This window comes from Corvus brachyrhynchos, unplaced genomic scaffold (assembly GCF_000691975.1).
Source record: "Corvus brachyrhynchos isolate BGI_N302 unplaced genomic scaffold, ASM69197v1 scaffold544, whole genome shotgun sequence".
Lineage (NCBI taxonomy): Eukaryota > Metazoa > Chordata > Aves > Passeriformes > Corvidae > Corvus > Corvus brachyrhynchos.
This window is the reverse complement of record NW_008238325.1, coordinates 271,792-295,401: the sequence shown is the minus strand read 5'-3', so window position 1 is coordinate 295,401 and position 23,610 is coordinate 271,792. Positions and strand designations below refer to the sequence as shown.

The window sequence follows — 23,610 nt, the reverse complement described above, 5'->3', positions numbered from 1 at the left end:
GCAAGGTAAATCATTCAGATGCTTTAAGGTCTTCTTGTCTTTTGAATACAGCCGAGTTCAGAATCCCTTCTCCACTGAAGTCAGTAGACCTGATTTAAAATAAATATTTATAGCTGTGCCTCGTGAATGTAAAGTGCTTGTTGCTGAGAAATCCCCTGCTTAGCAAGTACAACTCCTCAGCTGCGGCACAAAGCGATGGGAAATCCGTGCCAGGAATGGCTCAGTACCCCCAGCAGTGCTGGCAGGAGAACAGCGTGTAGCCCTCAGGACACAACGATGTGATACAGAAAATGCAGTCTCTGAGCAGGAACACATTTTCATTACATTTAAGTTCTTCTGGCAGGCCGTGCCAGCTCCTAACTTTACATGCAGGAGTTGAGGACAGCTACAGTGTGTCTGTCTCCTGCCTATAAAAGCAGCACTGGAGAGAAGCAAGGCTCATTCTTTTTTTATGCAACACAAGGCTGCCATTTTCTCAAAATGAAAGCAAATGGGAGCAAATTATTTGGATTGCCTGACAAAAGCTGCACAAACACAACACCTTTAATAAAAACAGTTGATTCTTTTCATAATGCTCCTCTCTTCCTTTCCCCATGATCACAGGAGGCCCTGCTTTCTGCTTTCAGCTAGAGAACATCTTTATTATCCTTGCAGACAGTGAATAACAAGGCATTCATTTGAACTTAATTTTTTTTGGCAATAAGACTCGGGGAAAGAATAGGGACAAAAGAATCGGAGATGTCAGGAACAAGTTCTGCCTGTAAATACACATTCAGAGTTCTCAGTTCCTTCTTTGATTAGAATGGGGACAGGCAGCTCTGAATTTTAAACAACTGAGTTATGTTTGTCATTCAGCTGCATTGTTTTTCCATGTTTTCCTGTCCTTTCCCTCCTTTCTTAGCTCGTGTAGAGCTGGGTTGTTTTTACCACCTTGGCCCAGCAATCCACTTATTTTCCCATCCCATGCTTAAAGAGATTATGTCTATTTGTCTCAAATATCTCATATATGACAACCTGGCAAAGCCACTTTAATAAAGAAGTGCTCTGGTGACTCCCAAGTATTCCCGGATTTGCAAGATCGGATTTTCAGGAAGGCAGGGGTTTGATGGATGAAATGAACGAATTTCTTCAATATATTTCAGGTGATCAATAAAAAAAAAAAAAAAAAAAAAAAAGAGGAAACATAAATCTTTAGCAGCTGGCAGCAGCTTCATAATTAAATCCAAAAAAAAAGTTAGAGAGGAGAATAACCAGAGATGCAGCTTCCAATGACACAGGGGAAAAGGCTTACTAGGCTGCAACAGGAAATTGTCTATCAAAATTAATTTAGAAAGATTTTCATATGATTAAAATTACCTGATGAGACTTACGTTTGATAAATTAGGAAGTACTTAATGACTCTCGTATTCTATTGGGAATTATTAACAACTAACTCGTGAAAAGATGAAACATGAGATTCATGATAAAGATGTGGATGGAGGAAACGAGACTGACCTCACACTGGAGGTTTCATCTCTGGGTGGTTCCATCAAATGCCTGATTTGTTTGTTTTGGCAGCTTCGGGTAAGATGTTTTAGATTTTGAGTATTAGACAGGAATGGCAGTTGGAGAAGTGGAGAGTGAGAGGAAGCTCATTAAAACGGGTGGCAGTTTGTCCCTCAGCTTCAGTGAGCTCCAAACCGTGACCTGTGTGAAGGTTCAGCCTCTTGGGAGAGATCTGGCAGGTAGCTGGCAGGTGCCTTTGGGGTTTTTCCACATTCACACCCGAGTTTGGTTCTGCTCCAGCTGAATTCCATGGCTTTACTCCTGAGGGCTACAAGGTTAATCATGATCTTATGTGCATCTGTGGGTTAGGGATGCAATGACTTCATTCAATATAAAAGCCATGTTTTAAGGTAAAAGGGAAAATATACCTCATTTCAGCGAGGGATATAATGGGAGAAATCATCAATCAGGAGTGTTGTGTGCCATCAACTCCACTTGGGATACAATTATGTTTTCCCTTTCATACAGGCAAATGAAGAGACAGTGAGTTATGTCCATTATTTCTTTTGAAAAGAAAGTTTTGAGAGGAAAAAATCTTGAAATGTTACTTATTTGTGGTCTTTCCTCAGTGTCAGAAAAAGTCTAGTTCATCCAGAAATTTGTTAGAAAATATAGATTTTATACTGGAATAGGCCTCTCCTAAACCAAATAAAAATGCCATTCTTCATTCCATAAACATCTTTTCTTATAGCTTCATCCAAAAACTATTAAATCAAGGAAAGGCTCAATCTCCTTGCCAGACATTGTCATTATGACTTGCAAGCCCACTGTTTTTTCAGAAGAGAGAACCAAATTTCAGTCCTTGTTGCTTGGTTACAGCCCCTCCAACCCTCTTGGAACCCATGGGTTTGTAACACCTTAGAGAAGCAGCCGTCTATAGTTTTCACTTCAATTATTTATGCAGCCGGTTGTTGATTCCTTTTTGTCTGGTGACCCCGATGAAATGTTTCACTCACTCTGCTCTCCTCCTGCCCAAGGCTTTATTCTGTTGTCCTTGGCTTTTCCCTGGGAATGCTCTCCAAGTCCTACCAGTGGGAGTCAAATACTCTCCTGCAATCCTGAATGGGCAGGACAAAAAGAAATGTGTTGCCTGGGTAACTCAGCAAAATAACCAGTTAGTCTGAGTGAGTGTGCCTGCTTATCTGCTGGGGCTCAGCTGAGCATTTGTGCATTAAAAGTGTGTTCCTTTTCTAGGGCCATGCACATCAGACCACTGAAATGTCCCAAGAAATTCTCTCTTTCTAACTGACTCATCCAACATGAATGCCCTGAATCCCTGGATATGTTCAAACCAGGTAAGATCAATGTAGAAGTTAACTTTTTGCTGGTGCTGAAGTGTTGTCACATTTTTAGGTCTGATTTTACTGGTGACATCAACCTAATGGTTTGACATCACCAGTATGTATCGAGTTAACACCAAAAAAAAAGGATTTTACATAAAGAACATAAAATTACATCAACAAACTGATTTATCCCTGAATCAGAAAAATGTTATAATAGAGTAATGTCTTTTAAGTATTCTTTAACAATGATTAACAAAATGTCAGCTCAGAAACTCCGGCAGTAAATGCAGACTTTAAAGCCACACTGCTCATCCAGTCTGGTCTTAACGAAGTCAGTGGCTGGGAATCCTGTGTGAATGCTGACCCCGGGCACAGGAACAGAATTTCTGCTACCACAGTGCCAGCATTTCATGGTCTGAGCATCTCAGTTATTGCTGTATAAAAGGAGGAGGGATAATATTATTTCCTCTCTTCCTGGTCTTTGTCTGTCTGCTCTGTTCAATTAAAGCACAAACTCTCTGGAGCAAACTTTGTTTTCCTGCCTTTCTCTGGTGCCCAGAACAACAGGGCCTCTGTGGCCTACAGCAGTGAGAATAATTGAGATTATTTCTGTCATTAATCAGACCTCAGGATGAGCCAGATTCTGCCCAGTTCCTACAAATTTCGTGGACATGCAGGGAAGTGTCCAGTGGGTCAAATGTAGATGTGAGAGACCCATGGCTGAGACTGATGCCCACCCTGTATTTACCCAATTCAAAGAAAAAATTACTGGTCAAAACTGGATAAAGTGGGAAAAACAATTTCTTTCTTGGAGAGCTGGGACAAGCTGCTGAGTTTCTTGTCAGAAGCACATTTTTATGGGCAGGTTGTAAAGATCTGAAAAATAGTGTTTATAATGGAAAGGCTGACACCATGTAAAATACATCGTTCCTCTGAAATAGCACAGAGATAATTTTTCATGGGCTTTATGAGGAATGCATTTGCCATAAAAGATCTGAAGCCCATTAGGCTGTGATGGAGACCAATACCTTTCATTTTATAGACAGAGGAAAAATGGTAAGTAGAAAGGCCCCAAATTATAATCTTGTTTGATTTAGATATTAATTTCTTTATTCTTAGCAGACAGAGAAATGATACGCTCAAGTGACCTGATGAATCTCTTAATACCCCGTCCTCGCCCACCCCGTAATAAACTCAGTTTTAGCACATAAAGTTTTAATGAAACCTGTGTGGAATGTCTACTTTGTTAAATTTCACATAACGATCTGTCAATTCAACATTTGGAACCACAAAATGCCTTTGCATAGAGCTGAAATTCTCTAATTACCATTATTCCCCTCGACTTTACTGGCACAGGGAAATTTGCCAGCAGAATTTCTAAGAGAAGGTTTTGGAGCTTTCAGCCACCATTGGGGAAGCACAGACCTTTCTGTAGAGAAAGATCTTATAATGATCAGCCTTTGTAATGACCAAAAAGAAGAGAAAAGAAAAATGTGAAGGAAAAGGAGGATAAGCTGAAAGGTAGAATTCTAAACCACAGAGGTTTTGACTATAGGACATTTCCAATTGAATATCCCCAGGCAGAGGGGACTGTGTACTTTTTCCACATTGCTTTTAATCTATTTATCCCCTCTTTTTTCAGTACAGAGCCCAGGAGCTCAAGTGAGGAAGGAGCTGTGTCTGTGGTGTGGGAGTTGCAGATCAATAGGGCACGATTTACAGCTCCATTATAACTTTCCACTAAAACCTGGGTCCCGTCGCTACTGGTGGAGTTTAAAAGCCATCTGTGAACTTCAGCAGGGACTAACCAGGGCCCATAACCATACTGGGCTGCTGCAATTCCATCCTGGAACCCTGCCAGCATCTGCACTTTGTCTGGGTGAACCAAACAAAAATCACTCAAACTCGTTTCGAAGAGAATAATTCACTGGGCTGATTCTCAGAACCTGCAGCTTTAATGTTTTAAGAAAAATATAATATAAAAACAGACACAAACCTGACCTGTTGGTTCCCACCAAGAGAAGGATCTCCTCTTTGCATTTTCAGCTGCAAACTTGAAGAGGGAAGCCTGGAAGGTTTTCCTAAAATGGCTGAGCACGTTCAAATGAGGCAAGCACACCCAACAGAGTGAAGAGGTGCTCGTAAAGAACTTTCCTGAACATTACATAAAGTATGAGCCTCTTTAAGTATTTTCTTTTCATCCACAGTTCTTGGATAAATTAATAAGGCATTTAACAAGCCATTAATGAAGCAGGAGATCTTTTAGGCAATGAAAGTATGAACTTCAAGTGGACAAAACTGTGAAAGCAATTGGTGAAAGTGAAGTCGCTGGAGCGAGCAGACCAGAGATTCAGCTGGATGATCACATATCTTGCTACAGGTATCACCAACCTATCTTTAGGCACCTTCTGGAAAAACAGTTCACTGATACCAGCTCGATCAGCCCAGGAATTTGTTTGATGTGCTTAAGAGATTGGTAACAATAGCTCCTAACGTGACTGCGTTGCGAGGTGACAGTGTTTCCTTGGAGACAGTGAATCCATCCAGCCCCGCCAGGATCCCGGCAGGTTCCCCCCTCTCCAGAGGCCGGAGAACTCCCTCCCTGTGCCGGGGCAGAGATGGGAAGATAAGCTCTGCCTGTAGACAAATAGCCTTGTGCAAGATGTGAGGATTTTATGCAGCAGCGAGACATGTCTGAAAGGTAGGAGGGTGCAAGGAGACATGAACCTGTAGTCATTGCACAGCTGGCTTGACATGCTTTGACAACGAAGATAGAGTTACAGGATTGAGTGTCTTCTTAAAATGTACCAGCCTGTATTGCTAATGGAGATTGTTGTGCAGAGAAAACAGGAATTCAAACGGGGTTGTTTTTCTTGGTCTCATTGCCTGATCGCTGAAAGAAAAAAGCTGTCCCAACAAAAATGTTGAGTTTGTTATGAAAAGATGTGAAAGGCACATGGAGTGAGATGTGGGCTTTGTATCGTTGCAAGTTGGATCCATGAGGAAAATGTTAGTTAATATGCTAGGAATGTATCATTATGGTGATAGGACCTAATTAAGTTAATTATGTCTTTGGGGGGGCAATTTTATGAAGCATAAAGCAAGATAATTGATGCTACAGCTATCAGCAAGGATGCTTTGTAGCTGTAACTTACAGGTGTGTTTGTCACTAAATTATGCTCAAAAGAACCGCTTCAAAATGTTGCATAATGTCTCATAAAACTCCTATAAAAATAATTGAAAGGTAATAGAGCATGCAAACACTATGTCCATATCTTCTACTATCCTAAGTTCAGAGAGTTCTCATAATAAATGTTTGCATACAAGCAAAGCTGCTCTGGAGCAGTAAATTGTGTGCTTTTGAAATGAAGCACAGCCTGAGTTCTGAGTTTGCCATCCTTTAAATACTTCCACAAATTGTGTCAGGAAGTTAACCCTGCAGTTCATTTATGTGGATGATTTTGGCATTTGCCATTGACTGGGACAATGGAAATAACTGGGTGTTTGGAACCTGGGAGCAAATATTTATTTGTGCAAGTGGTTTGGGCAGATCCAGAACCAGCTCTCTCAGAGCCTATGCAAAATCAGCAGCTCTGACCTAGTGATAACAAATCTTTGCTTTGGGAGGATTTATTGCTCTTTTCTTAGTTTCTTTAATTTGGACTTTTTTTTCTATTTCTTAAAGATGATCTTAACACACACTTGGTTTGGTTCCTTTAGAATGGTCCAAGTTTTCAATTCCATAGTAGCAGGACTGAACAAACTTTGCTGCTAAATCAGAACCTGACCACTGAGATCAACCACCTGGGAGCAGGGGCCTTCCCATCAGATATGGGCTGTGATTTGGTGGGATGTAGCAAGCACCACAGGAATTCTGACTCTGGATATGTGAAGAGTTAGTATAAATATCCCTACTACTTGTTCCCAAACCTTTTATCCAGGGCATTTCAGATCTACAGGAAAAGCAGAGAAAGCTAAGCCTGCTCGAGGATGCTGATTCCTGAAGAGCAGCCAGGGATAAGGCTGTGGGAAGCTAGACCAAACCCCAAAACTGCTTGAAAGGCTGGGACAAAAAGCCTTTCAAATCCCAAATGCAAGAGTTTGCTTAAAACCTCCTTTATCTTTGCTCCTCTTTAACTGAGCTTCCCATTTTCTGTGCAGCAGAGCTGAACCTGTGCTGGAGAGTCTCAGATGTTTGTTTGTCGAGGCTGCTGTTTTATCAGGAGAAAGGAGTCCTTTGGCTGACAATCCTTTTTTAACAGCCAAATATCTAAAATGTACCCAGGAGGGATTTTTCACTCAGTTTTTCACTCAGTGTCTTTCACTGGTGTCATTTCAAAAGTAGCTCAGCTTTAGCTCTTCAAAGTCTTTTGTGGGCTTTTAATGTATCCTGCACTTAAAGGCAGCTGGACTCAAATGTACTTGCACTGCAGTCAGGAAACTTGGAGCATTCTGGGCTCCATGGAAATGTGGCCAAGGTGTCAAGGAGAGGAGAAGCATTTCACAGCCACACAGCTGATACTGACATCTTGGTAAGGTGGGACTTTGATCAGGGAGCTCAGTAGTGCACGATTTTCCAAGGTATGGCCTGATATCTCCTCAGTCATGTTCTGAAAAATGCAGGAGCTGTTCTGTTCTCATTCCTGACAGTTTGCAAAACATTTCAGACACTGAATTCCTCACTGGGACTTCCACTGAGGAGAATACATAAAATACAAAGGGTTAGCTATGAGTGCTTCCAGTCACCCCACAGCCTGTGCTCCCTCTTGTCAGTTCACATGGAGCACTCCAGACTTCAAGGTGCCTGCAAAGAATTGTTTGGTACAATTTTGTGGGGTTTTCTTTAATTATTGAGATTAAAAAAATGTTGTACCTGGATTTGGTGTCAGTGGCAAAGCTGTAGCCATGACAGGAACTGGACTGAGGGCCAGCCTCAGCAGTTAGAAGCTGGTCACACCAGGTTTTTTCCCCCCATTACCTTTTGAAGTTTCCTTTCCAAACTCCATAATAGAATTCTTAAAATACAGTCAGGTACCTCTGCTTAAAAGACATCATAAATACTCCCCCACACCCCCCAAAAAGAGGGGGAATGGAAGAATGCAATTTCCACAGAGGGTTTCCATTAGTGAAATTAATTCTTCTCTCCTAAGAATTTAGGTCTATGATTTATGATAACCACCAATTTCTCACTGCAGGCAAAGTGAGAGGAAATGACTCAGCCTGGACAGACATCATGAATCTAATTTTTTTCCCCTTAATGCTTGACATAATCTAGTGTGCTGCTCCCAGAGGTGTCATTGGAGATTCATATCCAGCCGAAGGGCCTCACAATCAAGGCAGGAAATTTTGTTCCTTTCATGTATTGTGCGATCTGTAATTGCTTGGAATTGCATCCTGCCTTGTTCATTGCCAGTCCTTTTGCATCAATTTTGCAGCAAAGTAGGAAGGCAAACAAAGCAAGGGAGAGAAAAGCTGTGTGGCACTTGCCCCCCCCAAAAAAATCCTTCTGTGACATAATGTGGGGATCCAGCTGGTGCTTATTAAACTCAGGCAGTTTTGAGGTGAAAGATGTTTCTTTCTGTCTCTCTTTCCCATGGAAATCTCACTACCCACCTGACTGGGGAAGTCGTATCCATCTCACTTTTTTTTCTGGAACTCTGTGTTTTATTTGCCATCAGCAATACAGAATTCTGTGAGTGGGTTTTCTGCTGGGAGATCAGGATAGATATCATGTTAAATGGTTCAGCTAAAATGTTTTATCCCACATTTCCAGGGACTGGGAGTGTATATTCCTGTCTCAGCAGAGGAGGTAGTATCTAGCTGAGAGGAAGGTAGGTTTTGAAAAGTCTTGCAGTTATAAATAGTCATTTGAATACATCTTAAAAGATCACTTCCAAACTGAGAAGAATAACAGACCTTTTCTTAAACACAAAAGAATTTCTACATATTTCATATCCAAGATAGGACTAAACAAGAATTCCCAGCACTCTTTTATTTTTCTGGCCTTTTTTTACCATTGACCCAATGTAAATTCTCTTTTCACGGGGTTGCTGTGTGTGAACTCCTGCTGCTCTGTAACACACACACCCCACAAGGGTTTGTTTGCCTTGGGGTGACCTCAAAAGTGTCTCAGTAAATAGCTGTTGTTTTCCAAAATGCTGAGCTCACACAGCTTCCTCGAAGTCACCTGCAGTTCATGGGGGCTGGTTTGGTCCCATTAAAACCCTGCCATGAGGCACGAAGGGAGGAGAGCTGTTCCTCAGAGCTGTTCTTGCACAGTTGCAGTGAGGTCAGCAGGACACCTCTCCTCAGGAGGGTTTGCCAATAATCTCTAATTGTACGTTTTAACCAATGCTCTATTTAGCCTGTCTGCTACTCTCACTATGAGAGCTTCTTTGCCTTCCTCTCCAAACCATTTTAAAGCTGCATTTTTATTCTGTATTTCTGCTCCTGACTCCAGTTGTTTTATGATGCTGACTGACAGCTGAGACTCCCTGGCAAGAGCTCCCTGAGCCTGTACAGCAAACAGCAAATTACAGTGCTGGGTGCACACCCTGACTAAATTAAATCATTGTTTTCAAGTATTCCGTGGTAAATTCCTAAATTGCAGCTGCCAGTCTGCAAGTTCTTGAGTCCCTCTGAAGCACAATTAGAGCAATTGCACCATTTGGGGTATAGAAAATGTGCTTTTGGAAGTGTTCCTAGGCAAGCAAAGCACACAAACACACAACTTCAAGCTGAAGGTTGGACTTGATAACCTTGGAGGTCTTTTCCAGCACTAATGATTCTATGATTTGAGCACTCTATTAAACAAAGTTCAGCTTTTCTTTGGCAAATACCTGAGATTCCCCTGGAACCTATTCAAGAGATTAAAATAAATATACTAATATTAGTAAAATAATTAATTAAAACTCATGTACAATGAAATAAAATAAGTGACTGAGGTATCTTTTCACCCAACCTGGATCCCTAAAAGCAGGGCTCTCCTGGGTAGAAGGGAACACATCAGGCTGCTGAACAAGTTCAGCTCTCAGTTTTCTCCAAGACTCAGTTTTTCCTAACAAACTGCCAGTAAATTCCTCTTTCTGATGTTTGGACATATCTGTGAAAGCCTCCTGTGTGCAAAGAAATGCTGCTCAGGTGAGAGGTGAGGGGATTGCCCATGATTTGGCCTCAGGATGTGGCTGTTGCCTGCTGGCAAGTCCTACCCTGCCTGACCTGTTCTGTACTTTCTGCAATTATTTTCTGTAATTATTAAACAAAACCAATAAAATTTGCATTTCTCTGGACAGAATCTACACTGGCTTAACATCTCCTCTCTAGTTCCTCAGGTCTGACTACAAGCAATCAAAAGTTCAAGTCCTATCCCACCTGCTGCTCCATCCTTAGTGATGCACGCAATATTCCGTCGGGTTTATCCCAAAACAGAGGAATCCTTGGGCAGAACTGGGATTCCAGGCTACCTTCCCCAGTAAGTGCTGGATTTTCCAGTCTGATTGCAGGTTTGTAGAAAAGAGACATTGACAAAGAGGAGCTAAGGCAGAAACCTCTTCCTCAGCTTTGAAGTGGTTTTTGTCCACCTCCTTTTATCTTCCAAAACTGCAACAGAATATAAACAAGATTCTATTCTATGGGGTCAGCTGTGGCAGGGGGTTTGCCTCAGCCTTTGAGCTCTGTGCACCAAACTGATGCCATGGGCAGGTGGGTAATGAGCCCTGAAAAGGCTCTCTCCAATATTTGAGCCAATTTATTGGAATAAACCAGGATGAGCTGTGGCAAACTCCGCTTAACTGTGAATTCCCACAGCATTTACCAGCTCCTGGATATGGCTCTGACTGGAGGGATTTCTGCTGTAATAAGGCCAGAAAGTAAGAGAAAATACAATGTCAAAAACCTCAGGAACTTTTACTGATTCTTTTATATCTTTATTTTGCTTCTTTTTTTTTTTTAAGCTTCCTTCTGACTCCTTCAAGTATCTTGGCTGGTGTGACATAGAAGAACACAGTGTTCAGGGAAATCAGCTCCACTGTCCCCGAGTGAGGGAAGGTAAAGACCAAAAAGACACTTTGACATTTCAGCCCTAACTCTATTTAGTCAAACAGTGCATCCTTAAAAGTTAGGAGCTTAAATCATGGAGTTTGCCATTCATTTGAAAAAGGGCAGGATTTCATCCCACAGTGTCCATGCTTGCTTTTTTATTTCATCATTATGAAATGATCCTTTGTAATTTCAAAAATGAGAAACAACTGCCAGAACTGCAAATTGAAGAATTTTAGTATTAATGTGGTGCTGATTACTTCTCTCAAAAGTTCATTAACATTTGAATGTTCAGGATGCAGTAGCCATATGCCAAAGAGCCAAACAAGAAAGCAAGAGGGAAACTCTGTCCTGCAAACAGTGTGTTTTAAGACAATTGTCTCAATTTCTATCTATTGACACACTCAAGAATAGAGTATGAAAGATGGGTTTTAAAATCCAGTATTTGCATGTTTGGGAGTAAACAGTGGAAAATTTCCAGCTTGCCCTTGCTTTAATTAGGAATTTGAAGATGTCCATAGCTCTGAACATTTCATTAAGTCTCCAGTGTGTGTCTGTCTTTCTACAAATGAGGTTTGAGTGGGGCTGTTGGTCCCAGCTGCAGTTGTTGTCGCTGCTCTGGAAGTTGCAAACATCTTCCTTTCTCAGGCCAATCAAAGGCTAACTCACAGCATGGGAAGGAATAAGAAGGATTTTAGAACCCAGATCCTTATGGACAACCCTTCAGAAATAGTTTTCATTCTGAGCTGTAGCAGATCTGTCATTTACCAGCCATGCACAAAATCGTCACGACTGTAGATTGCTGGCTGAATTACAGGCCTGGAAATGGTAGAAAAATCTTCACAGTAATTTATATCTCAGAAGCCTGGAAACTTACACACCTATAATATTATATCTATTTCTTAATTACAGAATCTTCCCCGCAATATATATATATATATTCTCCCAGCAAGTGACTAAGTGCCAGTTCTGTATCACATCCTTAACTGTAACTCTTTCTCTCTGACCAGGGCCCTCAGAAGAAGAGCTGTTTTTCAGAAAAGAAGAACATACTTTGAAAAAAAGAAAACAAGTAACTGACACAGAGAAATGGGAAAAGAGACTGCAAGAGAACTGGGAAAACTGTGCTGTAAAACTTTCTCATTAACATTTTGTACTGGAGTTGTAAAGAAGCCAAATAATGATGTGCTGGCTGCTCACTGCATTTAATAGGTTTAAACCTGGTCTAAGGAAGGTGTCCCTGGCTAAGGCAGGGGGTGGAACTGGATGAATTTTAAATTCCCTGCCAACTCAGACCATTCTGTGAGGACTCTATGAATATTTATATCTGGCTGCTGCACAGCACTTTGGTGCCAGATGAGTTTAGAAGCCAAACCCATAAACCACGATCACTTGGTCCTGCTCCCTCTCCCCACACACACTGGTAACCCCTCTCACAGAGGAAGGAGGGGCTGGACACTAAAATTCATGCTTGAGAGATGGTTTCTTTCTTCTTTACTTTCAAAGAATTATGGAGTCCATCATTCTGAAATGAATTTGGCACTTGGTACCACCGTTACAAGAGCAGCAGCATAAAATAATATATTCTCATTTTAACTACCTCTGACTAATTCTATATTTAATTATATAGTTATTACAAAGCAAAGGGGGAAAAAAAGTGCTTTCTTTTATTTTTTCCTTTCCAGGAGTTGAACCTTTCATTCCAGGACCTGGGTGATCTTTACCAGGTGGAAAACTTCAAAAGAATCCTCAGAAGATTAATTCGGGTGGAAAAGCTTTGGTTGGTGGACAATTCTTTGACAGACCTAAGTGCCATAAGGTTGCCAAGGTAGACAAATTGTCCTGTTTCTATTTTTATCTAATATGATAGAAATCAAAATTTGACTTAAGTGACAGCTGGAGCAGGCTCTTGAGAACTGCCAAATCTGCTCTTTTGGGGGGGATTGGATTGGGAATCCATCAGTTTATTGCTATTCTGAGTTCATGTCATCCCTGGGCTGCAAATATCCAGTGAGGAGATCAGATGATGTGCCCTTATTCCTGGGGGATAATTAATGAGTCTTGTCAAGTTCAGGGAGATCTGTGCCAAAAGGGGAAGCTGTTGAGCACAGAAGGAAATTCTGTGAAGAAATGGTGGAACATGACCCAAGCAGAGAGGCCAAGCATGACCATGACAACTATAAATACATTTTATAATCCATCTGTTGCTACTCTGCTGTTGTGTGTTTAGGTGTATGGAGAGTTGTTATACCGAGGACAGGAATAATGATGCATCTATTGTACACCATGAAGTTGGGAATATGAAGTGCAGGGATCTGATCTGGCAGTCCATGATTAGGCAAAACCAGCACAAATGTAAAACTAGCGTATAAAACCCACCCCTGTTGTTGGGATTCTGTCCCAGATGTGATAGTGATGCCATACACTTTGTACTTTACAGATGCAGGGAGCTAAATGTAAATAAAAACCACTTTACATCCTTCAAACAGCTGCCAAAGATCCCTCAGATTCAGCACTTATCTCTCGCTGAAAATAACATCGCGACCCTAAGTGGGATATCAGACTTCAGATCCACTCCACTCGAATCCCTCGTACTCAAGAGGAATCCCTGTGAGTTCCAAGAAAGATACAGACAACTGTAAGTCTGACCTTCTCAGGGCTAACAAAAGTGATGAACACAAAAATGTGTCTGTCAGAGAGTTTAAAAGGAATAAGATCTCAAATCCAACCAGCTTTCTAAAGAAGCTTTTCGTTTACCCATGGTTTCAACTACCTGAAATGCTTCAGGAACATGGGTTAGTGAGCCATTATGTGATAAAAGTCCCAAAATATTCAGAAAGTGCCTATGATGCTTTTTAATGGCATGACTGGCAGTCCTGGAACTGAACTAAGTCCATGGATCAAGTTTAGAGACAGTGAGCAGGGCAGATAAATTAGATTCCCTTTTATTAATAGAAACTACCTATTACTCAAACTCTCTTCAGTCTCATTGTATCCCTGGTGGATTCTGCAAGGAGCCTAAATTGCATTACATGTCAGAGGCAGAATCAGGAGGATGTCTTGAAAGATGGGAGCAAAAGTAGGAGAAAATTAGGTTCCCTTCGTTTGATTTTTCTGGATTCCCTCCTGTCCCTGTGGCAGGGCTGTGGAAGCTGCTCTGCCTCGAACAGCCCCTCAGTGAAGATTGTGTTGCAGGCTTTGGGGTGTGGTGGAGACTTAACAGAGCAGCCTTAGACACTGGAAATGGAAATTCAAATCCAAGGCATTACAATCCTAGCAAATGCAGGAGAATATAATCCATTCTAAGTCTCACTCTTAGAAAATCTGCATGGTTGCATGGTTTTCCCCCCTACAAACACAGCCCAGTGTTGATATTTTCAAGATGAACCTTGCAGCGTGTGTCTGAGACGGGATACATCTCTTCCCATCGCTTCCAGGGAGGGGGGAAAAAAGAAAGGAGAAGTTTAAAAAAAGTGTTTAATGCAACTTTCTGAGTTTCCAGTATGTTTTCCCTTTAGTCTAGTGGGCATCCCCTTAGCAGTGTGGTGGTGCTGGTGCTTTCCAAAGGCCTGGAGGCAAATATCAGCATGGAAGTGAAGTACATTTTAAAGGATGGATTTCACATTTTATGTGCATATCAAAGGGTCCAGGAGAACAAAAGCAGAAAAACACCTTTTAACAATTCCTAATTGTGCTTCTGCTCTCAATCTGCCAGTTCTTAGGGCAATTAAATATTGGTATTATTTGGTATTATTCTGGTATTATGTTCATTCTCAGGGTTGGAAGACAGATTCTTTAAGTGCTTTATTGAGTCTGAGAATATAAAAGTGGTGCAACAGAGTGAATCTGAGAGTTTTAATTAGCTCTTTATCAGATAAATTCTGCAACAAATGACAAATCAAGATTTCCAACAACCCAAATGTATTTTAGATATGTTTGAATCTACTGTTTCTTTTTTATCAGCGTCTATTTTCTCAACATTTCCCAAGATTATTTAATCTCAATTTCTATTTTTTCTTTTGTCTCTCTTTAAGTGTATTCTCCAATTTGCCAAACCTGAAAATACTGGATGGTATCCCAAAACTGCCAGAGGACTGTTCCCCCCCTGATGTCAGGTTTTTTTACAGGACGTGTACTATACTCTAGCACTGTATTTGTGTAGGATCACAACTGTGCTACAACCACCTTGCTTAAAAGACATAATAAATCCTGCTTATGGAAGTCCTTTTTTTTTTTTTTTTTTTTTTTAATTTTTCTGGCCAAAGAGATATTGAAACAGAAATATAACATTTTGGAGTGCATTTGTGATAGCACAGACTTCAAGTAAGTATGGATATGGATATGGAAATAAGACACAATGGTATGCTGAATATCATGGGTTTGTTGTATTAAAAATATTGTGTGATTTTCTCAACTAGGAACTCAGTGTAGACAACACCTCACAATTACTGACTCCTACTGCATTTAAGTAAAACACATCCAAGTTCAGACCCCAAGTTCACTGTGGGAAATGATACAGGGATGAACACCCAAAGAAAAGGAAAACAAATCCCACAACTGAATAAAAGAACCCACCCAGGTCCAAGTGCTCTTTAATGAACTTTGTACGTGGGAAAATCTGAGCCACCCCAATCATTCTGACCCTTAGAAACAAAAAAATAATAATTAAAGAAGGTCTTGCTGTGGAGTTTGGTGTGGCCAGAGAGCACTGTGAAAAGGAAAGGAGTCTTTTGACTCACTGCTGACATTGTTTAGGGATGTCCTGTTGCTTAATAGAGGATCCTCAAAGCAAAGCCACAGGAGGGAAAGACCTGTGGAAGCCGAAAAGGGATTTGTAAGGGCTCCCAGGAGATCTGGATGCAATTATCTTTGAGAGGTATCTGTCCTTGGCTTTGACTGATTTGCTGTTCAATTTTAGGGGTTTTTTTCCCAACCAGCACACAAATAGCTGTGCCACCAATGGTGCAGGGGAAGAATGACAGAGTCCTGGGAACGAAGACAATTAAGAGAATTGCCTGATTCCAGAGACATCAATAAATTCTCTGCTGTGTGTTGGCTGCAGGGGCAGGTTGGTTCAGTTGCAGGGAGGAGGAATGAGAGCTCAGCCCTGCAGGGCTCTGCAGTGCCATGACTTAGCAGCAGAAAGGTCACACAGCAGCTCTAACATCTGTACTGCATCCAGGCAAGAGAAATCACCAGCTTGGAAAGTTTCCAGGCTCTCCCTTAGGGCTCTCCTTACCTCTCCCACAGCTTAGCAGTCAAAACTGGTGATCAAAATATTGCATGAACTAAATCATAAGATTCTGAAGGTATTGCAGGGTCTAGCTCAGAGGATTTTCTGCAGCTGTGACAGGAAAAGGCAATGGAGCACTGCAAAGAGATGTCAGCTTGATGGTCACTCTCAGGAAATATTCTTGAAATTCAGAGAAGCAGAGCAGTATTTACATGCTCACAGGGCTTGATAAGCAGACCTGGCCAGTGGAATCCACCCCAGCACTGGGAACAGAGCACACTGTGCCAAACCCCTTCATAAACACACCCCAGAATCAGGAGGGAAATTCAACAACACACAGCAACGAGCTTGTACAGGTTCAGAGAGACATGATGTAGTTTACACAGAAACAACAAGGCAACCAGGGCTCTGAAACAGGGAGACAGAACATCATGTGCTATATGTGACAAACTGGTCCAGAGAACAGGAATCTTTGCTGTGGAGGGGATAAGAACAGAAAACATGAAAGCTTTCCATGGAGTGAGGCTAGTGGCCTATTTCAGGCCTAGAAATTAATCTGGAGATAGTTTAACACAGTAATCATTATCAAAAACCATTGTTGTGTCTGGGGATGGAGGGGTAAACACAAAGCATTAAATACATTCCTCTCAGCTGAGGATGTGTGTGAGCAAACACCGTGTTCTTGGAAATAAGGCAGGGAGCTAGAGCAGAGGGGAAACAGAGCCTGAAGGACCACCCTCACTGACCAGCCTACCCTCACTGACCACCTTAGTGTACACCTCACTGACCACCTTACCCTCACTGACCACCTTGTGTACACCTTACTGACCACCCTACCCTCACTGACCACCTTAGTGTACACCTTACTGACCACCTTACCCTCACTGACCACCTTAGTGTACACCTTACTGACCACCTTACCCTCACTGACCACCTTACTGACCCTTACCTGGCCAAGCCCAAGAGCAGAGAGCAACTGGACACTGCTGTGGGGCTGCGTGACTGGAAATGGGAAAGGGAAACAGGCTTTTCCCAAAGTACCAGACCCTAAGGAGCGTTCAAATCAGCAGTGCTCAGATCACTACACAAAGCACTCGAGGACTAGGCTCTCTTCCCAGAATTCAGCATCAGAAAGTGAGGCTGAGATGGGAAATTGCTCCAGTCCCCTGGGCAGATGTTCCAGGTACCAGCTCCTGGTAAAGTTACCACCCACTTCTTGCACGTGCAATTAGGAGCTGCTCGAGTCTCTCCTGGGAACAGGCCCAGGGGCTCTGCTGTTTAGACCTCAGTGCTGGCTCAGTCACGACAGAAAGGCACAGATGCTGATTTATTCTTTCCCAACAGGAAGTCGGTTCTGCTCTCATAATTTTTCATTTCATTATTTTAATGCTCTGGCTCTGGGATCCCAGGGAAATATGAGGTAATACAGGGGAGCCTTGATGATTTTATTTAAAGTGCATCCAGAAGCAAGAATGTACTGGTGATGTTTGAGTGATTTTGCTGAAAAGAGGTCTAAAGGAAATCACAGAACCACAGAATGGTTTGGGTTGGAAGGGACAGAAAAGCCCATCTTATTCAGCCTCCTGCCATGGGTTACTCCAAGCTCCATCCAGCCTGGCCTTGGGCACTGCCAGGGATCCAGGGGCAGCCACAGCTTCTCTGGGAACCCTGTGCCAGGGCCTCCCCACCCTCCCAGGGAAGAATTTCTTCCATCCATTCTGAAATAACAGCTGCCACCGGTGAGCTTGGTACCAAAGTGCCATGAAATCAATTTCCAATTACTTACAAAGATTCCTTTGAACCTGACATTTCATGAGCCCAACACTGTCTCATTTAGCTGCCCCTTCACTTCTCATTATGTCTAAATCTCTCAATACAGAGTAGAAAAGTTTGAATAGAAAAATTTGAGCCATATCAAATCAAAACCCAGATTAATTAAATGAACAGAAAGAAAACAAGATTTTTCATTAAATCATTTATTATGATCCCAGGAATTCCAGAGCAGGGTTTAAAAGCTCTGTAATTATTACAGTTCATGGGTCATGGAAGCAAAGTTGTACCAGAGAAGAAACCATCAGGAACTGATGAGCATTTCAAAGATCATCTGCTCATATACACCTCAACTTGTAGAACATGAAGGACAAACACCCTGTGTTCCTACTGATCCAAAGTCTTTAAATCATTCAGGAAATAAAGCCTTTGGGCCAATATCCTTCCCTGGGACTGTTCACTGCAGCCCCGAGTGGATGTGAGTACAGTGAAGAGGGAAGCAGGGCATTCCCTTGCAGAAGTGTCTTCTTTTAGTGCCTTCCACTGGGCTTCAGAGCCTGGGAGAGTGCACCAGAGGCAAAGCAGAGCTGATCAGCTCAGCCTGTAATTCATCATCAAAAGTGTTCATGCAAATATTCACCCCCAAATTTCCACACTGATATGGACTAAACAACTTGCCAGTGAATCCCTTGAGTTCAGCCTGGCAGTGCTGGAGCACTGAGTGGTTTTAAGGACATCACAAGGGACTTCTCGAGGTCCTTGTCAGCTCTCCAGTTGTTGTATCCATTAGAAATTTGCCTGGCACACCCTTTGGAATGTGCCGTGGGTGTGGTCAGTCCTGGCGGGAGCTGCCCCGTGGCCGTGCCCTGGCAGCCACAGCCCCGCTGTCCCTCCAGGGGCCGCCTGGCACATTCCCATGGCCAGGAAGGGCATTCCTCCTTTCCTTTGCCTGCCCTGGCTCCTGTCCACGGCAGCTGAGTGTTGGCAATGCCAGGACTGTGGTGATTTGGTGTTGGCTTTTTCCCTGACCCCACACAAGTGAGGACCCAATTCCTGCCCATGCTGGGCTCACCAGCACAGCCGCCAGGAGCACATCTTCATTCTGCTGCAGGGATGGAGGGAGGGAAAGCACTCACAAACCAGGGATCAGGTCACCAAAAAGGGCACTGCGAGGGGCTGTTAACCTTGGAGAAGCAAAACTCTCTCCCCTTTCCCCAGAGAACCTACAGTCTGAATATATCAGACTATATTAATTTTTTTTTACCATTTCCTTCCTGGCTGTTTAAAACCAAATACCTCCTGGTCTGTGTAAGGCAGCTTGCAATCATCACCACTTAATTTTTGCTGTTCAATAAAGCATTTTCAGCATTTTTGAGTATTTCCTTGCTATCAACACCAAAAGGAAAAATTAACTTATTGAAAATGCTGACTGACATTTTGATCTATTTGGATGCATGTATGGGACGTGCAGGGGAACATGGCAGGAAACATGGTGGAAATAAGCTATTAGGATATCCCAGATCACTCATTTTCCATTTGTAATCTATCATTCCAGGCAGATTTGTTTTGGAATTACCAGGTACACACTATATTATGCAATTGAAAGCCCTGAAGGTAAGGAAATAAGGCCATCAACAACAAATGCTTTGGATAAAAACAGCCTTAAAAATAAATGTACTAACCTAAACAGGGTTGAGAGGAGCTTGGACAGTAATAAATTGGGAATGACCAGAAGGTTCATGATTAGTCAAGCTACAGGAAATGGTCCAGTCAGCCTTGGGGACTGAAATCCTAGCCAGGTTTGGGGTGAGTTTTTTCTGGTTCTTTTTCAGACTGATTATTTTATTTTTCTTATGTGATAACATATTTCCCATTCCTACTCTACACAAAGTCTGTTTTTTCTCTAGTAGATTGCTATAATCACTCTTTACACCCCAAGCACTGAACCAGTTTAAGGATGCTCCTATTAAAAGGTGTGGACAATGAAGTCAGAGTTTCTGTGATGCACTTTTAATTTTCTGTATAAAACGTACAACTTTCCATTTTTTCTGAGCTCAGGGAAACTCAAACAGGTGTCTGGATCTGTTCTCAGGGCTCCCAGCCCTTCCTCAGTCAGTTCTTGGGTCTCACCTTTTCTCAGCATCACACACCTTTGAGCTGTGCTCTCCCAGCTTTTGTCTCACTGCTTTTCCTGTGTCAGCTCCGTCACCCTCCTGTGGCTGCAGAGCCCTTCCCCACGCTGGGCTGATGCTTCCCAAGAGCCTCAAACTCCATCCCAGGCTGTCTCTGGGTGCTGCAAGTCCATCATTGCCTCCAGACCGAGCTGTTCTCTCCTTGTCCATTCCCTGGTCCTGCCCTGCTCCTTCCAGTGCCACCTCCAGGGCCACCACAGCGTTTGGGATGTCTGGTGTTGTGTAGACAAAAGGAAATTGCTGGTGGAGCAGGAAGTTCTGTGGGATTAAACAAATCAGTCAAACGTCATCCTGTCTGTCCAAGCTATCCCTGATTATCTTTCAAAAGCAGAATTCTGTGTGAGGACAGATGCCTAAAGCAGGGCACATTCTACAGCAATGTGTTCAGCCTGGAGGACATTTGGAATCTAAAAGACAAAGAACAGGTTGCTCAACCCTGCTGCATTTCTGGTACACTCAATTCAACGTTTTACCACTGGCTCCCACTCAAAGTATCTGCAGTTTGCTCTCCTCTGCTATTTTGTTTTATTTTATTATCTTCCTTTAAGCATTGCAGCAAATACAACAATAGAATCAGAGCTGAAGCTCCAAAGGGTAGATGAATGCCTGAGGAGAAGAGGGAATATAATGTTAATTCTACAGAGGGGAGTGCTCAAAGTGCTTGTCATGTCCCATACCACAAAGATGAGACTAAAATGTCCCAAGCTTTTACTGTGACAGTGTCACACTCAAGCACCCTGAACCAAAATCCTCACAGTATCACAGTGCCTAATTATTATATTTGGTGCCTAATACTTGTCAGCTTGAACGTGCCAGAATAAATCCAGGATTACATTCCCTGCAGATATAATCCCATTTATTCTAGCTAGGTTTATTTACATCACAGATGTCTGACAGTTACTGAAGAAGCCATAATTAAACCTGCCCTAAATCTGCCTGTAAGTTCTGGATCTTCACATTCCGATTCAGTGCCATGCCTGGATGTCTGAAGCAGTTTTGGTGCTGGATGCAGCGCTCATGAGCTCGGGCAGGGCCTGGAGGGAGCAGTTTGCCTGAAGAAACGTATCCAGGTTTGTCCAGGTTCCAGCACAATTGTGTGGCTCTGCAAAGTCCTGCACAGCACTATCTGGGGACAGGGAATCATGGAATCATAGAATGGCCTGGGTTGGGACAGACCTTAAAGCTCATCCAGTTCCACCCCACAGCCATGGGCAGGGACACCTTCCACTGTCCCAGCTCACTGCATCCAACCTGGCCTGGAACATTTTCAGGGATGGGGAGTCCACAACTTCTCTGGCAGCCTCACCACCTTCACTTCCTCCTAACACCTAACCCAAACCTGCTCTCTTTTAGTTGGAATCCAGCCCTCCTTGTCCTGTCACCCCAGGGCTTTGCCCAAAGTCCCTCTCCATCTTCCTTGCAGCTCCCTTCGGGTACTGGAAGGCCCCAGTTAGGTCACCCCAAAGCCTTTTCTTTTCCAGCCTGCACAAACACAATTCTCTCAGCCTTTCCTCGTAGGAGAGATGCAGAACAAGGTAAGCAGATCATTACTCACTTTTTGTAGGCTGTAATCTTCAGGTTATTAATTACTGAATGTGACTTTGCCGTTGAAAAGCAGCTGCTACCAAGTTCTTTAAAGACTCTCTATACTGCTGAAGGTTCACACTCTCCTTGCTTTTATCCACTTTTCCAGGAGCTCTGTCTGCTTCCAGCATGGACACTGTGCTGGGTTTTCCCCCTGGTGCTGGGCTGGGGGTCAGGGGTGCCTTTGTGTAAGTGGCACATCTTGTTCTGTCTGCTGCCACTTGAAATCTCCCAGGAGCTGTTTCTGCTGAGTTCCCATCCAATCTCCATCCCTTTTTGTTTCTAATACAAACTGACTGTGGAGTGAGTGAATTCTGTGTGCTGTGGGGAGAAGGTGTCTTTGTGAAGCCTGTACCTGAGGAGAGTCGTGCCTCCCAGGAATAACTAATGGAATTCCTGTGCTCTTGATGTATGGTGTCCGAATGGCTTCTTTCTGCAAGGCCTGTGGAGCTCCCTTAGGACTCATCTGAATTCCTCCTCCAGCCTCCTTATGTTGTTTTAATTAAGTTGTAATTCATCTCTTTCTTTAAAACAAATTGTTGTCCTCATTTACTTGGAGTCCTTTAATTTCAGTGGGGCTGCATGGCCTCTGTGCTGCTTGCAGGAGAGCCAAGGTGCAATTCCAGACAGGAGGAATCACTTCCCAGATATCCTCAGCACTTGTCCTTTCCTAGAGGTGAAGGGCAAGGCTGCTGTCACCGGCTGGGACAAGGCTCACTCTGAACCACGGGGCTTTGCAACTCCCTCAGTACTAATTTTAGCTGCTTCCTGGAGTCTCCTTTCCTTCATTTTGCTGTATAATCCTGTTAGAACAAAACCCATTGACTGGGAGAGAAGATACTCACAGAATTAGGGGCTTATCTATTTGATAGATGTCTGTCTGAGCACTGGGAACTGTCACAGCCATTCATTTTGTCTCGGGTGAGATAATATGACATGAACTATCCAACAATGAGAACTGGGGAGAGCAGAGCAGCCACAAAACCCTGGCCAATGAACTGAAGTGCAGCTGCCAAAAGTTCAAATGACTTAGAGAAAAAACGGGTTTTATTCAGTGGAATGAACCACAGCCAAAAGAAACACAGATTTCACAGAAAAACACTGAACTTTTTGACAATAATAACCAGCTGCAATTTGCCACTCTTTCTTCCTTAAGCCATTCTGGGTCTCTTGGTTGTTGAGTTTTTGCTGAAAGTTGTACCCAGCATGCCTGAAAGAGCCCACCTGAGGGAGCTGGCACTAGGTCTTGGCTTTAAAGTGCCTTTTTTCCTCTTTGTGCTAATTTTTTGGGTTGTGCAAATTATTCTCCAGCGCTTCCTGCAGGCCTCAAAGAATTCCATTTCATAGGATTTCTAAAAGGGTAACATCCCCTTATTATGGAGCCCCTTAGAATTGCCTAGATGTTGATGTTAAAGATCTCTTTTAGAGTTACAGTGTGCTGTTTCTGAGGAGAGAGATTCAGCTCCCAAAACCCTCTGTGGGGCTGGGTACACTCAGAATGATGCCTCTTCCTGGTCTTAAAATCAAGAGTCAGACACGGTTAGAAGGGAAAAAGGGATTTTACTTTGGTATTTATTTTAAGGATCTTTAGGTGCACACGTCCAGGTGGAATGCACCGAAATGCACACAGCAATGCACACCCCAGAAGATCTGGTGTAACATTATAGGTGTCACTAATTAGCAGATCTATCAAAAATTCCCCAATGAGAGGCTCGAGTGAGGCCCCCTCCCCAAGGAACCTTCCCCTGGATGGTTCTATCTTGGTTTACAGAATGTGTTCTGGAGAGGACCTTGGGCTCTGGGGCACACTGATCCCTGGCTACGAAGCTTCTGAAATGTTGAGTCTCCCAGTTGAACAAACAAGTCCAAGAATGCAGGCAAAAAGCACTAAGAATACAGAAGTTGCAAAAAAGTTATAACAAGGGTACAAAAGAAAAGGCAAAAAATCTTCATGGCATCAAGAGCA

General features: G+C 42.8%; 1 protein-coding gene across 1 annotated transcript; it reads left to right on the top strand.

The window, feature by feature from the left end:
• The first annotated feature begins 2,804 nt into the window (after nucleotides 1–2,804).
• On the top strand, nucleotides 2,805–15,086 carry LOC108446787. Its single transcript, XM_017734404.1, has 8 exons — nucleotides 2,805–2,840; nucleotides 5,105–5,208; nucleotides 10,152–10,299; nucleotides 10,781–10,874; nucleotides 11,876–11,994; nucleotides 12,551–12,693; nucleotides 13,306–13,503; nucleotides 14,900–15,086. The coding sequence occupies exons 1-8, from the start codon at nucleotides 2,805–2,807 to the stop codon at nucleotides 15,009–15,011; spliced, it is 954 nt and encodes a 317-aa protein (XP_017589893.1). The 3' UTR covers nucleotides 15,012–15,086.
• Nucleotides 15,087–23,610: the final 8,524 nt, after the last annotated feature.